We start from the raw sequence: 13,319 nt of genomic DNA, 5'->3' as shown, positions 1-13,319 counted from the left end.
TTAACTGAATAAAAACTAACTGATACATTGTGTCTACCTGTGTTCAGTTGGAATTTGATGCCCTGTTCTGTAGATATGTGACAGTAGTGCCACCCTGCTGGCATAGGGACAGCCACATGTGCAGCGATAGGTCTTCCCACAATCCTCTATGTGCCTCCTCAGGTCCCACTCTGTGCTGTAACCATTACTGCACTTGGAGCACTTGTGTTTCTTCTCTGCATGCATCTTCATAAAGTGCTACACCGTGACAAAGAACAAATTAACAGTGTGTTATGTAACCACTGCACTGCAAAAAACACAAAACCTTAAAGTCAACGTGTCTAATTTGCAGTCAAAACATCTAATTACATTTAATATAAAACAAAACTCACTTCAGTAAGATAAAAAGGACTTATTTTTAGATAATGCATCTTAAAAAAATCTTGAGCGAAAATATTGGAAAGATCTCATTCTGAATCAAGTCAGAAAAAAATTATTGACTGACTATAAAAAATAAAGAGGCATGGTGGTTTATGCTATATATGGCTGAGCAGGTTCATAGTCTGTGTGTGTGTGTGCACATGCGTGTCAAACTTCAATCTATTCTGTACCGTGTATTATTTTTCTAAGACATTTTCAGAACCAACAGTTTGCTCATATCTATTTCAGCGTCGTCCTCTCAAGCACTGGAGGTTTCAACACATCCAGATCTTTGTAGAATTTTCAGATGAAGCTTACGACTCTTAGGGCCTAAAGGAGGAGTCAGCAGAACATGGCACAAATGTTGAAAGCACTTGTAGTTTATCAACAAAGAAAAATTTTATTTTACAACAGGAACGCTGGCAAAGATCCCTCACTCCCTAAGGCAAATTCTGGATATTTTTGGTTCCAGCCTCCCCTTGCAAACACTGAGCCAGACACAAACTCCAGCACTCCAGCTTTACCATACAGTGCATCTGGAAAGTACTCAATTTATTTCATTTATATAGCACTAAATCACAACAAAGCTGCCTCAGGTACCTCACATGCACTCACAGCACTTCACTTTTTCCACATTTTATGTTACATCCTTATTCCAAAATTCGCCCTACTTGTTGGGAAAGTGTAGTGCAACAGGGGGCGCAAATGAACGGTCAATAGATGAGCCAAAAGGTAACAATTTAATGTTGTGAATGTGCACAACGAATATACAGACAATCTCAGAATATCATTACAGTCAATCCACAAAGGTGACGTGTGGGCAGGCTCGAGGATAGAAGACGTCTGTCCTGAGAAGAGCCGGAACCACACGATTTCCGCCGCCCCAGAACCTGGTGAATACTGGAGCCGCCAAGTCCCGAATTCCCAGGTGATCACCGTCCCCGACTGTCGGATCTGGTACTGCTGGCGAAGAACAAAGACAGTGAAGTGTGGGTGTGTGTACACCCAGTAACAACAACGGTGGGAATGCCACCTCCACCTCTCACTCAATATGGTGCAGAGTACCGCAGTGATTCCTCAGGGGAAAAGAGTGCCGTCCTGCACTCACTCAGCCTCCACAGAAAAAGGAACCGGTACTCCTGCAAACACTCACAATATACAGATATATTGCAAAAAACACAAACGGCTGAGGATATTACCTCCAATGAAGTATGATATCTCGGCAACGAGGTGGAGATGACGTCTGGTCTTTATGGAGTGAGATGATGTTGAGTAGATGGGTGACAGCTGTCAAGAGGTAATGAGTGACAGCTGTCACCCCCGGCTGTGTCCATGGCGGCAGCGCCCTCTCGTGCCTGAAGCCCGCACTTCAGGCAGGGCGCCCACTGGTGGTGGGCCAGCAGTACCTCCTCTTCCGGCGGCCCACACACAACAGGACCCCCCCCTCAACGGGCGCCAGACCCGGCTTGTTGGGGTGTCGACGGTAGAAGTCGGCCAGGAGGGCCGGATCCAGGATGAAGCTCCTCTTCACCCAGGAGCGTTCTTCGGGTCCATACCCCTCCCAGTCCACCAAGTACTGGAACCCCCGGCCCATCCGACGGCTCCCCGTCGATGATCCGAGCAGGAGGCGGCGCCGGTCCGGGAGCACAGAGGGGTGAGGTGTGGTGAGGTTTGATACGTGACACGTGGAAAACCGGATGGATCCGCAGTGAAGCCGGGAGTTGGAGCTTCACTGCGGCAGGACTGAGGACTTTGAGGATCTTGAAGGGGCCAATGTACCTGTCCTGAAGTTTCGGGGAGTCCACCTGGAGGGGGCTGTCCTTCGTGGAAAGCCACACCTCCTGCCCGGGCTGGTAAGCAGGGGCCGGGGATCGCCGGCGGTCTGCATGGGTCTTCGCCCTCGTCCGGGCCTTCAACAAGGCAGAACGGGCGGAGCGCCACACCCGACGGCACGTCCGCAGGTGGGCCTGGACCGAGGGCACACCGACCTCTCCCTCCACCACGGGAAACAACGGGGGCTGATACCCCAAACACACCTCAAATGGGGAGAGGCCGGTGGCAGAAGACACCTGGCTGTTATGCGCATACTCGATCCAGGCCAGATGGTTACTCCAGGCCGTCGGGTGCGCGGATGTGACGCAGCAGAGGGTCTGTTCCAGTTCCTGGTTGGCCCGCTCTGCCTGTCCATTCGTCTGTGGATGGTACCCGGACGAGAGGCTCATGGTGGCCCCCAGTTCCCTGCAGAAGCTCCTTCAGACGTGTGAGGAGAACTGGGGACCACGATCTGAGACGATGTCGGAGGGTATCCCATGCAGACGGACAACGTGGTGGACCAGGAGGTCTGCTGTCTCCTGGGCTGTTGGGAGCTTCGGGAGGGCCACGAAGTGGGCCGCCTTGGAGAAACGGTCCACTATCGTGAAGATGGTGGTGTTGCCCTGGGACGGCGGGAGGCCCGTGACGAAATCCAGGCCGATGTGGGACCAGGGGCAATGAGGCACCGGCAGCGGCTGGAGGAGTCCTTGGGCCTTCTTATGTACTGCCTTGCCCCTGGCACAGGTGGTGCAGGCCTGGATATATTCCTGGACGTCGGCCTCCATAGACGCCCACCAGAAGCGCTGCCGGACAACTGCCACGGTCCTTCGCACCCCTGGATGACAGGAGAGCTTGGAACCGTGACAGAAGTCCAAGACTGCAGCTCTGGCCTCTGGTGGGACGTACAGACGGTTTTTCGGACCGGTTCCGGGGTCCAGGATCCGTGCCAGGGCCTCCCGGACGGTCTTCTCCACGTCCCAGGTGAGGGTGGCCACGATAGTGGACTCCGGAATGATGGGCACCGGTGGATCCGACAGCACCGTTTTGACTTCGTCTTTGTGTACCCGGGACAAGGCATCCGATCTCTGGTTCTTGGTCCCGGGGCGATAGGTGATCCGGAAGTCAAAACGTCCGAAGAACAGTGACCAGCGGGCTTGCCTGGGGTTCAGCCGCTTGGTGGTCCTGATATACTCCAGGTTCCGATGGTCAGTGAAAACCGTGAATGGCACAGACGCTCCCTCCAGCAGGTGTCTCCACTCCTCAAGAGCCTCTTTCACCGCAAGGAGTTCTCGATTGCCGACGTCATAGTTCCGTTCAGCCGGGGTCAACCTGCGTGAAAAGTAGGCACACGGGTGAAGAACCTTATCGGTCTCTCCGCTCTGGGATAGCACGGCTCCTATCCCTGAGTCAGAGGCGTCCACTTCAACCACGAACTGGCGGCTAGGGTCGGGCTGCACCAAAACTGGCGCAGTAGAGAACCGTCGTTTCAGCTCCTTGAACGCGGCTTCGCACCGATCCGACCAGGTGAAGGGGACTTTTGGAGAGGTCAGGGCTGTCAGGGGGCTAACTACCTGACTGTAGCCCTTAATGAACCTCCTATAGAAATTAGCAAAGCCGAGGAACTGTTGCAGCTTCCTATGGCTTGTTGGTTGGGGCCAATCTCTCACCGCCGCAACCTTGGCCGGATCAGGGGCGACGGAGTTAGAGGAGATGATAAACCCCAGGAAGGACAAAGACGTGCGGTGAAACTCGCACTTCTCGCCCTTCACAAACAGTCGGTTCTCTAATAACCTCTAATATACGTGCTGGACATGGGTCTCAGGATCCGGAGAAAAGATGAGAATATCGTCCAGATATACGAAGACGAATCGGTGCAGGAAGTCCCGCAAGACGTCGTTAACCAAGGCCTGGAACGTCGCGGGGGCGTTGGTGAGGCCGAACGGCATGACCAGGTACTCAAAGTGACCTAACGGGGTGTTAAATGCCGTCTTCCATTCGTCTCCCTTCCGGATCCAAACCAGGTGATACGCATTTCTAAGATCCAGCTTAGTAAAGATTTTGGCTCCATGCAGGGGGGTGAACACGGAATCCAACAATGGCAACGGGTATCGATTGCGAACCGTAATCTCATTCAGCCCCCTGTAATCAATGCATGGACGGAGTCCGCCATCTTTCTTGCCCACAAAAAAGAAACCTGCCCCCATCGGGGAGGTGGAGTTCCGGATCAGCCCGGCGGCTAATAAGTCCCGGATGTAGGTCTCCATTGATTCGCGCTCAGGTCGTGAGAGGTTGTACAGCCTGCTGGACGGGAACTCAGCGCCTGGAACCAAATCAATGGCACAATCGTACGGACAGTGCGGGGGAAGGGTGAGTGCCAGATCCTTGCTGAAGACATCAGCAAGATCGTGGTACTCAACCGGCACTGTCGTCAGATTGGGAGGGACTTTGACCTCCTCCTTAGCCTGTAAACCGGGAGGAACCGAGGATCCTAAACACACCTGATGGCAGGTTTCGCTCCACTGAACCACCACCCCAGACGGCCAATCAATCCGGGGATTGTGCTTCAACATCCATGGGAAGCCCAAAATCACGCGGGAGGTAGAGGGAGTTATAAAAAACTCAATCTCCTCCCGATGGTTTCCAGACACCACCAGAGTTACTGGTTGTGTCTTGTGTGTGATTAAAGGGAGGAGGGTGCCATCTAGTGCCCGAACCTGCAATGGTGAAGGAAGCGCCACCAGAGGGAGCCCTACCTCCCTTGCCCATCTGCTGTATAGCAGATTCCCTTCTGACCCCGTGTCCACCAGTGCTGGGGCTTGAAGGGTTAAATCCCGGCTCAGGATTGTGACTGGGAGTCGTGTGGCAATCTGTGTGTGTCTCACTTGAATATTTTGACCCCCCCCTTAGCCCAGTCTCTAAGGGCGAGTGTTGTCGTTTTGGCCGTTTGGGGCAGTTTCTCTGTGTGTGCTCCTTAGAGCTACAGAGAAAACACTCTCCACGGATCAGCCTCCTCATTTTGGCCCTGTGCGTTTCCCTAACAACGTCAGCAGGAGGAGCTGTTGCCCCACAGAGCGCTGCGGCTGTGGAGCGTGGGGAGAGCGGCCCCTTTTCGAACCCGGAAGGGAGAGGGACGGCGCGTATCCGGTCACGTCCTTCGCCTTGCTCCCGACGGCGTTCCTCCAACCGATTGTCTAACCGTATAACGAGATCGATAAGCCCATCTAAATCCCGCGGTTCCTCCTTAGCTACCAGCTGCTCCTTCAGAACCCCCGACAGTCCGTTTATGAAGGCGGCGCGGAGCGCAACGTTATTCCAGCCGGACCTCGCAGCCGCGATGCGGAAGTTGACTGCATAAGCGGCTGCGCTCTCGCGTCCCTGTCTCATTGACAGCAGCACAGTTGAAGCGGTCTCTCCTCTGTTAGGGTGATCAAACACTGTTCTGAACTCCCCCACAAACCCAGTGTATGCTGATAACAACCGTGAGTTCTGTTCCCAGAGCGCCGTAGCCCAGGCGTGTGCTTTACCCCGAAGCAGAGCAATCACATAAGCTATTTTACTAGCATCTGACGCGTACATGACGGGACGTTGTGCGAAGACGAGCGAACACTGCATAAGAAAGTCCGCGCACGTCTCCACACAACCTCCGTACGGCTCAGGAGGGCTTATGTATGCTTCAGGGGATGGTGGGAGGGGTTGTTGAACCACCACTGGAACATTTATATCCTGCACAGGGTCGACAGGAGGACGAGCTGCAGCAGCGCCCTGAGCGCTCGCCGCCATCTGTGCGGAGAGAGCCTCCACCCTGCGGTTCAGGAGGATGTTTTGCTCGGTCATTTGATCCAACCGAGCCGTAAAGGCGGTGAGAATGTGCTGCAGCTCACCAATCACATCTCCTGCAGACGCCTGCGCTCCCTGCTCTCCCATTGGTCGTTCAACAGCCAGGTGACGCCCCTCGGAGTCCATGACGCTGGCCGAGATATCCTGTTGGGAAAGTGTAGTGACACGGACCCACAACAGGGGGCGCAAATGAACGGTCAATAGATGAGCCAAAAGGTAACAATTTAATGTTGTGAATGTGCACAACGAATATACAGACAAAGAATATCATTACAGTCAATCCACAAAGGTGACGTGTGGGCAGGCTCGAGGATAGACGTCTGTCCTGAGAAGAGCCGGAACCACACGATTTCCGCCGCCCCAGAACCTGGTGAATACTGGAGCCGCCAAGTCCCGAATTCCCAGGTGATCACCGTCCCCGACTGTCGGATCTGGCACTGCTGGCGAAGAACAAAGACAGTCAAGTGTGGGTGTGTGTACACCCAGTAACAACAACGGTGGGAATGCCACCTCCACCTCTCACTCAATATGGTGCAGAGTACCGCAGTGATTCCTCAGGGGAAAAGAGTGCCGTCCTGCACTCACTCAGCCTCCACAGAAAAAGGAACCGGTACTCCTGCAAACACTAACAATATACAGATATATTGCAAAAAACACAAACGGCTGAGGATATTACCTCCAATGAAGTATGATATCTCGGCAACGAGGTGGAGATTACGTCTGGTCTTTATGGAGTGAGATGATGTTGAGTAGATGGGTGACAGCTGTCAAGAGGTAATGAGTGACAGCTGTCACCCCCGGCTGTGTCCATGGCGGCAGCGCCCTCTCGTGCCTGAAGCCCGCACTTCAGGCAGGGCGCCCACTGGTGGTGGGCCAGCAGTACCTCCTCTTCCGGCGGCCCACACACAACACTACTGACGTATTCCATAATCCCTTGCGCGCCAGAGTCGCTGCAGTCAAACAACATATAGAGAATCCACATGACAATTGTAAATGAATATTATACTACAAAAATGTAATATTTTTTATGCTTTTCATTTTAATAGGAGACTGCATGCATGATACCCTGACAACTTGCTAAAACAATTATAACAAATAATCCATGTCTGCTATGTTTAATCTGCGTGGAATTGAATAAATGGAAACCGAATTTCAAACATATTATATATATTAGTCTGGAACAAAGAGGACAAACAGTGTTGTAAAGGGCAATAATCAAGACGTTAAAGAGCAAACTTCAATTTCCCCCAGAGCGACATGATCAGGAAGCGAGCGTAGCTCACAGCAGCTCCCACTGAAAATAACGGAGAGACAGCCTGTGATTCTAGCATGTTTACATAAAACAAACGCAATAATAATGTCTATAAACCCAGAGAATATATTCATGAGAGTTTTAGGCACAATATAAAAATAGTTTTACATTGTGATGTTAATGGTGTTGTCTGTGTGCAGCAGTTGAAAAGTGCAGCCTGATCAGAGCGTCTCAATGTTACTGAGATCTCGCAGTGCGGCGAACTCTTCGAAGTTTTGCGGGATTTCAAACGTCAATAGGGCGAATGGAGGAATTTTTTCACCCCAAATTCTACTTACAACACCCCATAATAACAACATGGAAAAGGCTTTTTGAAATTTTTGCAAATTGATTTAAAAAAAAAGAAAAAAAGAAACTAAGAAATCACATGTACATAAGTATTTACAACCTTTGCCCAACACTTCATGCATCTTTGGCAGATGTTCAATCAGATTCAGGTCTGAGCTCTGGCTGGGCCTCTCAAGGACATTCACAGAGTTGTCCTGAAGCCACTCATTTGATATCTTGGCTGTGTACTTAGGGTCATTGTCCTGCTGAAAGATGAACCATCGCCCCAGTCTGAGCTCATGAGCGCTCAGGAGTAGGTTTTCATTCAGGATGTCTCTATTTCTGCATTCATCTTTACTTCAATCCTGACTAGTCTCTCAGTTCCGGACGCTGAAAAACAACCCCACAGCATAATGCTGCCACCACCATGCTTCACTGTAGGGATGATGCCTGGCTTCTTCTAAACATAATGCCTGGCATTCACACCAAAGAGTTCAATCTTTGTCTCATCAGACCAGAGAACTTTTCTAATGGTTTCTCATGGTCTGAGAGTTCTTCAGGTGCCTTTTGGCAAACTCCAGGTGGGCTGCCATGTGCCTTTTACTAAGGAGTGGCTTCCATCTGGCCACTCTACCATACAGGCCTGATTGGTGGATTGCTGTAGAGATGGCTGTCCTTCTGGAAGGTTCTCCTCTCTCCACAGAGGAATACTGGAGCTCTGACAGAGTGACTAACGGATTTTTGGTCACCTCCCTGACTAAGGGCCTTTCTCCCCCAATCGCTCAGTTTAGACAAGGGGCCAGCTCCAGGAAGAGTCCTGGTGGACTCAAACTTTGTTCATTTATGGATGATGGAGGTCACTGTGTTCATCGAGACCTTCAAAGCAGCAGAAATGTTTCTGTACCCTTCCCCAGATTTGTGCCCTGAGACAAATCTGTCTCAGAGGTCTACAGACAATTCTTTTGACTTCATGCTTGGTTTGTGCTCTGACATGCACTGTCAACTGTGGGACCTTATATGTAGACAGGTGTGTGCCTTTCCAAATCATGTTCAATCAACTGAATTTACCCCAGGTGGACTCCAATTAAACTGTCAGCTCCAATTAAGCTGTCAGAACATCTCAAGGATGATCAGTGGAAACAGGATACAACCGGAACACAATTTTGAGCTTCATGGCAAAGGCTATGAATACTTATTATGTACATATGATTTATTAATTTTTTATTTTTGATAAATTTCCAAACATCTCAAAAAAACTTTTTCCACATTGCCATTATGGGGTATTGCATGTAGAATTTTGAGGAAAAAAATGAGTTTCATCCATTTTGGAATAATATTGTAACATACCAAATGTAGAAAAAGTGAAGTGCTGTGAATACTTTCCGAATGCACCGTGTTGGGGGACTTAATGAAGTACACGTGGGCTGAAATAAATCATGCCAACATTTGTCACTCAAAAAATATAAAGCAAAAAGTAACATTTTCCAAGTATATCAAAAATATTAATTTTCATATTAATGTTAAAATACATACTAAGCAATACATTCCAACAACTTCCATGGTCCAGACTCCTCTTGATTTTACACCAGTAAATTTACAGTTTGGTGAACAATGTAGTAGAAGCTTACTTGTTTAACGAGGGAGAACTGGGAGAAAGGTCGAAAAGGCCCTCTGGGACAACCCTCAATGGGACAGCAGTAAAGCTTCTGAGAGGCCTTCATGTCCTTTCTGACAGTGGGATTGATAATGCCATCCTGATTGTGAGTGACCATGTCAAAGGAAGAGGTCAAAGAAGACAGAAAGAGGGAAAGAGATTATAATTATGAATTTTTAACCAATAATTAATTAATTAGCTTATAATGCACCAAATCACAGCAAGAGCCGTCTCAAGGCACCTTACATAAAACAAGTCAACATAAAATTGAATAAGTTAAAAATTAATAAAAAAAATTTCAAATAGATAAATAAAAACAGAAGTAAAAGAATAAAACAAATAAAAATAAAAACTATTCATAAGAAAGAGAATAAAAATAGGTTTTGAGTCTTGACTTAAAAATGTCCACGGACTCAGACTGCCTCATGGTCGCAGGAACACTGTTCCACAGGGTGGGTGCACGATATGAAAAGGCTCTTTGACCTGCTGACTTCTTCTTCACCCTGGGAACACAGAGACGTCCTGCATCCTGCGACCGCAAAGCCCGGGCCGGCACGTAGAGTTCCACCAGATCACCCAGATAAGATGGTGCCAGTCCATGAACAACCTTATAAGTCAATAGCAAAACCTTAAAATCTGCTCTCACAGAGACAGGGAGCCAGCGCAAAGATGCCAAAATGGGTGTGATATGTTCAGACCTTCTGCTACGTGTCAAAAGTCTGGCGGCAGCGTTCTGAACCAGCTGAAGACCCCTAATGCTGGACTGTGGTAACCCTGAAAATAGAACATTACAATAATCTAGTCTAGAAGAAACAAAAGCATGAATCAGGGTCTCAGCATCAGCCATGGACAGGATGGGGCGGATCCTCACTATATTTCTCAGATGGAAAAAAGCAGTCCTAGTAACATCCCTGATGTGGAGGTCAAAAGACAACGTGGGATCAAAGATTACCCCAAGGTTCCTCATTTTGTCTGTATGATGTATGACACATGAACCCAGGCTGAGCGCCAGCTGGTTAAACTGATGCTGATGTCTCGCTGGACCAAGAACCATCATTTCAGTCTTATCAAAGTTTAAAACTAGGAAATTACTAGACATCCAACTTCTCACTGATAGAAGACAGTCCTCCAGGGATTTTATGGGAGTGACATTTCCCACAGTTATCAGCATAACAATGAAAGGCAATCCCAAAACTCCGCAGTATACGCCCAAGGGGTGCCACATACAGGGAATAAAGCAAGGGGTCTAAAACAGATCCCTGTGGAACCCCAAATCTCATGTCAGCAAGACAATACTTTTACAGTATCACAAAATACTTGTCAAAGTACCATAAATTCCTAGATGCGAAACAGGTAACGACTGTATGTGCCATGTCAGCTCAAAACTTTGCAGGTTTTGATTGCAACAATAACTATTCCATTGCTATTCACACGATCCTAAATGAGCTTTGCTAAAATAGCTCTCAACACACTGTATTAAATCAAGAATGGATGGATGAAGACTGACACCCATTAAATAAAACATTACAGGGACACAACTCTGTATGTTGCACTGTGATAACAAACAAAGCTACCACACTGCATACGAGTAAATGTAATAATAATCTGCTGTACACCTGGAGGGAGTAAAACAGCTACAACAGACAACCACCTTCTGACAACTAAACTCTCAATTACCAACAACAAGCCCAACATGCGATTGCCTGCAGTTATATAAACTTTTTGTAACCTGAAATCTGAGTCATGCCAAGGCACGATTTGCCGTCAGGACAATTGGCTAAAGACCCAAAGACAGAGGTGCTCTTCAATAATCTTGATGATGGAATGTAGACAGATGGCGGCATTTTAGAGAATAACCCGATCATACATTCTTCAAGCAAAAGTTTTTTTTTTTTTTTTAAATAGCACTGTTTACTCTAAGTAATCATTCAAATACGATTCCAATATGAATAAATAAAAACAATTTCATAGCAGTGAGGAAAAAAATGTTTGTACTTTATTCAAACTGTGTGACTAAGTGAGGGAAACAATTGCATGATTCCATTGTTTCCCCTACAGTTTTACAGAACCCCAGCCAGGCCAGATTGATTTATTTTAAATAAGGCAAAGTATTAAACTGGGTGTCAATCATTTCTGTACATCTGCAGTGCTTTGACTCATTCACACATAATTGTCTGTGGAGTAAGTGGGGCTTTTTTTTTTTTTGGAAGTGATTTTGCACAACTGCTTTTTGTTTAATGTAAGGGGAGGTCAGCTGACAGCAGAGCAATGCCACAGTAAACCGCCTGCTGTCCACTAGGACTCACAGAAGGCAGCAGACATCAGAATCTGACATCTGCTGCTGTTTGTCTTTCGGCTGCTCAGATTTTGAGTGGCCACCACAGCAGATCCAGCACAGCTCTGCATTGGAATTTGGCACAAGTTTTACACCGGATGTCCTTCCTGACAACTCCAGTTTCACCTGGAAAAACATACAGCCCTTGGTCTTTTGAAGAGGTCTCCCATCCAAGTACACAGAGCAGGCTGGCACATCAGAATCTGACACATTTTGAGTCTACATGGCAAAAGTGCAAATTTACCCCACCCCCTCAAATTATTTTGCACTCCTAGATTTTCTTCTCGCTCCATGAAGCACTCATCACTTGTCAGATTTGTTGTTTCCATTGAAACTCCTCAGTCATGCCCGTTTCATACTAGACATCACTGTTGTTGAAGGTAAAACGCCACATAAGTAAGAGATATAAAACTTTGACAACCTGCATGTTTTGCTGAACAGTGGCTTGGTACAGCCCCTGAATCAGGATTTGCAGCCCCCAGGTCATGCCTGACCGAGCCTCTTTACATTTTGATATGCTTCACATGGAGGTCTGGCATCAAACATTCAAGAAAATAGCAAGTGCACATGCACCCTGAGATCTGCCAATGATTGAGGGGATTCTGACAAATTTTCGCTTATATCCAAATATAATGTTTGAAACCATGGAGTGGTTTGTGATGCTGAAAAAGTAATCTAAGACTTTGGGTATTATTTATTTTAATATGTTAATGTGATCTTTCTATGCGATATACCAGGCACCACTTTTTAAGAAAATCCTCTGCTATGCCACTTCATCAGGATTTCCTTATAAAACTGATTATTTACAGGTATTATACCAAAGTGTTCCATTACTTATGCAACCCATCATCTTGACTTTTAGATTTTTAATTAATTAATAACAAGTTTTAGAGATGTTGCCACACACACACACACACACACACACACACACACACACACACACACACACACACACACACACACACACACACACACACACACACACACACACACACACACACACACACACACACACACACAAAAGAAGAAAAAAAAAAAAAAGATATAGTGCTATAGTACTTAAATACAGTGATGGGTGCCTTTTGAACATTTTACTAGCTTGGTCACATAACTACTTTAAAAGTCTAATTTAAATTCAAACCTTCGACTGAAGGAGAAAATGCAGCCTTTTGTAGCACTGAACTCACTGAGTGAGAATTATGACCTTCCACAAGAACTCCAGTACAGGAAATTTAATTTGGTCCAACTAAATGGCCTGAAGGCTCCTGAGTTACCCAAAACTCAAATTACGGGTGTCAGTTTGGTTTGTGCCCATTTAAATGGTATCATGAATAAACTGACAAAATCCAATATCATACAATGCAGTCACTTCAAATTCAATTTAAAAACCCTGACACTAACAACGGTTACATGAAATTTGTCTAAAAAACGGAGATCGGATCAATTCCCATTATGCAACAAGATCAAGTCATGATCAAACTGACAAGTGTTTGTTTCCTAGAGTGTTTAAGCTGAGTCACTGACAGTGATATCACTGTAAACTGAGTCAAAAATGTGCATAAAAGGAAGGGTACAAGGGGCATACCGATTTGGAATTACTATTTTTTTTTTAAAAAGAATACTTCTTTTTGGTGTATTTTAGCTACATTAAACTGAACATACGCACCCTTCTGAAGGCTATTTTTAATAATTTGCAGGCTTTA

The 13,319-nt window shown here is 47.1% G+C and overlaps 1 protein-coding gene across 1 annotated transcript in view; it reads right to left on the bottom strand.

Moving 5' to 3' along the window:
• atmin (ATM interactor) overlaps positions 1–13,319 on the bottom strand; it is a 38,801-nt gene that overhangs the window by 3,900 nt on the left and 21,582 nt on the right. Inside the window, exons 2-3 of the mRNA XM_034188976.1 lie at positions 9,256–9,381; positions 38–237 (exon numbers count right to left, since the gene is read on the bottom strand). Of these exons, the coding sequence (XP_034044867.1) occupies positions 38–237; positions 9,256–9,381 (326 nt within the window). The remainder of the gene's footprint in view (positions 1–37; positions 238–9,255; positions 9,382–13,319) is intronic.

This window comes from Thalassophryne amazonica, chromosome 2 (assembly GCF_902500255.1).
Source record: "Thalassophryne amazonica chromosome 2, fThaAma1.1, whole genome shotgun sequence".
NCBI lineage: Eukaryota > Metazoa > Chordata > Actinopteri > Batrachoidiformes > Batrachoididae > Thalassophryne > Thalassophryne amazonica.
The sequence above is the reverse complement of the archived record's forward strand: the minus strand, read 5'-3'. Positions and strand labels throughout refer to the sequence as shown.